Source organism: Oncorhynchus kisutch, linkage group LG11 (assembly GCF_002021735.2).
Source record: "Oncorhynchus kisutch isolate 150728-3 linkage group LG11, Okis_V2, whole genome shotgun sequence".
Lineage (NCBI taxonomy): Eukaryota > Metazoa > Chordata > Actinopteri > Salmoniformes > Salmonidae > Oncorhynchus > Oncorhynchus kisutch.
This window is the reverse complement of record NC_034184.2, coordinates 11,299,236-11,302,870: the sequence shown is the minus strand read 5'-3', so window position 1 is coordinate 11,302,870 and position 3,635 is coordinate 11,299,236. Positions and strand designations below refer to the sequence as shown.

General features: G+C 41.0%; 1 protein-coding gene across 2 annotated transcripts; it reads left to right on the top strand.

Moving 5' to 3' along the window:
* The first annotated feature begins 450 nt into the window (after positions 1-450).
* Positions 451-3,052, top strand: LOC109900030 (parvalbumin beta 2-like). Of its 2 annotated transcripts, XR_004211557.1 has the most exons (6): positions 451-566; positions 1,398-1,461; positions 1,951-2,083; positions 2,383-2,492; positions 2,650-2,770; positions 2,860-3,052. XR_004211557.1 is itself a non-coding variant. In XM_020495748.2 (5 exons), exons 1-5 carry the CDS (start codon positions 456-458, stop codon positions 2,673-2,675), a joined length of 444 nt encoding a protein of 147 aa, XP_020351337.2. In that variant the 5' UTR covers positions 451-455; the 3' UTR covers positions 2,676-3,052. The 2 variants fall into 2 exon arrangements, 1 of the variants encoding a protein (XP_020351337.2); XM_020495748.2 differs by having other exon boundaries at positions 2,650-3,052.
* Positions 3,053-3,635: the final 583 nt, after the last annotated feature.

The window sequence follows — 3,635 nt, the reverse complement described above, 5'->3', positions numbered from 1 at the left end:
TGAACTTCTGCGATGCGGATTGAATAGAGCCCTGTCTACTACACCTGTTGTTTACAAAGCATGTGACAAATAACATTTCATTTGAAATCTAAACATTTGAAATATTTTTTTTAAATTTCACAGTATCGTTTGCGCACGTGCAGGTGCTCACTTGTGAACTTCGAAGCCAACAACAGATTCAGACATCTGTGTGTAAAGTCTGGTTTTCAATAACTACAAAATCCAATTTACCTCATCACATCATCTGTATGGCTTTTCACAGGATATAAATCTGCATCGGCAGCAAGTATATTTCATCCATAGCAGAAGAGTATATTATTAGCCCGATTTAATATTAAGCATACAAGTACCTTTTAAGCATCTTCATGTATGTATATATAAATAGAAAGGACCCCGACTACTGGACACATTTTCAACCAACTGCTTTGCATGCGGTGTCTATTACATTACATCTCATGTTTCAGGTGAGTAGGATATATAAGGTCGAAGGCTTAGGCAGGGGGGGCTTACACCATTTGGCAGAATCATCTTTGCGAATCCACTCAAGCCTTAGAGCCAAACCTGAGGTGAGTCTGTTGCAGAGGGATAAATCTTAATCTTGTCAGGTCGACAACATCTTGCATGTATCTTCAACCCTTCGGCTTTACTACACCTTGCTATGGAACTGAACATGGAGGAAGCATCTACTATAAACGATATCTCAATTAAAGAAACTCAGGAAAGGTTTTTTGCCTTTGGAATAATCAAGGAACCAAATGGAAGGACATCATACAACTAAATCCCTAGGCTACATCATTGGGATGATATCCTTTATCATTCACTTCCTGCAAGTCTGGGCTTTGGAATAGAAGACCTTCCATCCTGATGCTCTCTGCTGTGTGAACCTATCCTAACCAAAAGAACCAAAACTAATCAAAAGAATGTGTCCTAGCCTATCCTAACCAAAAGAACCAAAACTAATGAAAATAACCTGTCCTAACCTATCCTAACCAATAGAACCAAAACTAATGAAAATAACCTGTCCTAACCTATCCTAACCAAAAGAACCAAAACTAATGAAAATAACCTGTCCTAACCTATCCTAACCAATAGAACCAAAACTAATGAAAATAACCTGTCCTAACCTATCCTAACCAAAAGCACCAAAACTATCCGAAATAATAGAACTTGATTTTCAGATGTTAATAACATAACAATAACTACGTTATTACCACTTATATTATTAGGAAATGCAATTGTTTAATATGGGTTGAGAGGTTCAATCTTCCAAATATCCAAGGACAAAGGACAAAGTTTCAGCATAATGAAATCAGTAGTTTCAGTTGCTATACAGAAGCAGGTGAAGAACAGAATAACATTTGCTTTGCTGTTACTGATCTTCTCTGCTTTCTACACAGCTAAACATGTCCTTCGCCGGTCTTAACGATGCTGATGTTGCTGCAGCCCTCGCTGCTTGCGCAGGTAAACCTCTTATAGATGCCTCAGTTCACTCTGTCTGTCTGTCTGTCTGTCTGTCTGTCTGTCTGTCTGTCTGTCTGTCTGTCTGTCTGTCTGTCTGTCTGTCTGTCTGTGTCTCTCTCTCTCTCTCTCTCTCTCTCTCTCTCTCTCTCTCAATTCAATTCAATTCAAGGGGCTTTATTGGCATGAGAAACGTGTTAACACTCTCTCTCTCTATGATTGTGTGTGACATTGTATAGAGCAGGCTTCTTTCTTTTCTTTCTGTTTGTGGTTGATGAGAAGATAGATGAGAGGGATACAGCACAGAAAAGAGTGACTGGAATATTGAACAGCTGCCTCCAGGAGAGTGTGGTCCAGTCCGGGGGCAGCAGCTCTACCACTAGACTATCCCTGGGCAAGCAGGCACAGCCATGGCCCACCAGCATCGTTCAGTGTAGTTGTAACTGTGAAATCCTCCTACAGCACTTTAATGGATACCTGATCTCCCCTCAGCTGCTGACTCCTTCAACCACAAGGCGTTCTTTGCCAAGGTTGGCCTGGCCAGCAAGTCTAACGATGACGTGAAGAAGGCCTTCTACGTCATTGACCAGGACAAGAGTGGCTTCATTGAGGAGGATGAGCTCAAGTAAGGACCCCTCTGATATTCCACTCATCCTCTAACACCTCTGATTCTGGTTTATGCCTGCTCTCTCATGCCTCAACAGGCTCACAGCTCCAATGCTGTGCTGAAAGGGAGAGTTTGATCATGTTCCTTAGAGTGAATGGGGGCTTGACTGATTGTTTAGTGTGGGGGGAAAAATACCTAACTTCAAACCTACCTCTCTGTATTTTTAGCTCAGCAAAATATGAGTGGAGAAGGAAAGCAGCAGGATAGTCTGTATTCACGGTCTTTGCTCATTGCCTGCATGCGCTGTATCCATCCAGGCTGTTCCTGCAGAACTTCTCTGCTTCTGCCAGAGCCCTGACTGACGCTGAGACCAAGGCTTTCCTGGCTGATGGGGACAAGGATGGTGATGGCATGATTGGAGTTGATGGTGAGGAATATTCCTTTTGGAATTTTGGAGCATTCTTTCAACAACAAGACATGCATGTTCCTGGCAAGTCTTTGCAATCTCAGATGTAATTGAAAATTAACTGTTGAATAAGACATTATTGAACCATTGATATACATTTTTGTGTTCACATTTTCAGAGTTTGCTGCCATGATCAAAGGATAAATAAAGACCTGACCAACACATCTTGATCTGAAGGATCAACTTGACCCAAGACATCCCCCTTTTCATCTTACCACTTTTATACACGTGACTGTGACTGTCTGAGATGACACCCTATCCCATAGATAGTGCACTACCTTTACCCATTGCCGATGGGCAAAAGTAGTGCACTACATAGGGAATAGGGTGTCATATCAGACATAGCCTGTGACTGTCTACCCATAGTGCATATTTCTGTCCACTTTGAATGTAAATGTAGCATGGCTGTGTCTCCGCTGTCCTCGTTAATTTGAGTTTTGCTTTACTGTCAAATCAATGGTGCACTTTTTGGGAAATAGACATCGAATGATATAGAAGAGAATAAACGTTCTTTTTCAATATGGTGTCTCATCTTTTCTTAGGAGTTTGCTTGAATTTCAGTAACACTCCACATGCGAGTACCTTTTTAGACAAGAGGGGAATTTTGTCATGACCTGACCCACTTTAATAGAGCTTTTCTCACAATACTGATCTGAACTGAACCAAGCCAAACCAAGCTGTACTGAGCTGGCCTAGTTACACATCCCCCATAGTTGCTGAAAAGGACCATGTGGAAAAAAAATATCGAAACCAGCATAGTTGGACTAGTGCGAAGTGGATGTAAGCGGAGCATCCGCTATTTATAATCAAAATGATCACCACATACAGTAGAAACTAAGGTGAGGAGATGAGAGGTCAATGGTTGAACTGGAATAGTCACGTCATATAGTAGCGAACAAGTGGTTAGTCATGTATATTTCTGTCACTAAGACCTAAATCTAACTTTCAGTTACTTGAAAATGAGATCATCTCCAAAATATACAGTTGAAGTCAGAAGTCTACATACACTTAGGTTGAAGTCATTAAAACTTGTTTTTCAACCACTCCACAAATTTCTTGTTAACAAACTATAGTTTTGGCAAGTCGGTTAGGACATCTACTTTG

What these genes read in the sequence shown, in the direction of transcription:
- LOC109900030 (XM_020495748.2), top strand. Translation starts at nt 456, where the DNA reads ATGTTTCAGGTGAGTAGGATATATAAGGTCGAAGGCTTAGGCAGGGGG. An exon ending in AGCCCTCGCTGCTTGCGCAG is followed by an intron (nt 1,462 to 1,950) that starts GTAAACCTCTTA and finishes ATCTCCCCTCAG; the next exon opens with CTGCTGACTCCTTCAACCAC. An exon ending in TGGCATGATTGGAGTTGATG is followed by an intron (nt 2,493 to 2,649) that starts GTGAGGAATATT and finishes TCACATTTTCAG; the next exon opens with AGTTTGCTGCCATGATCAAA.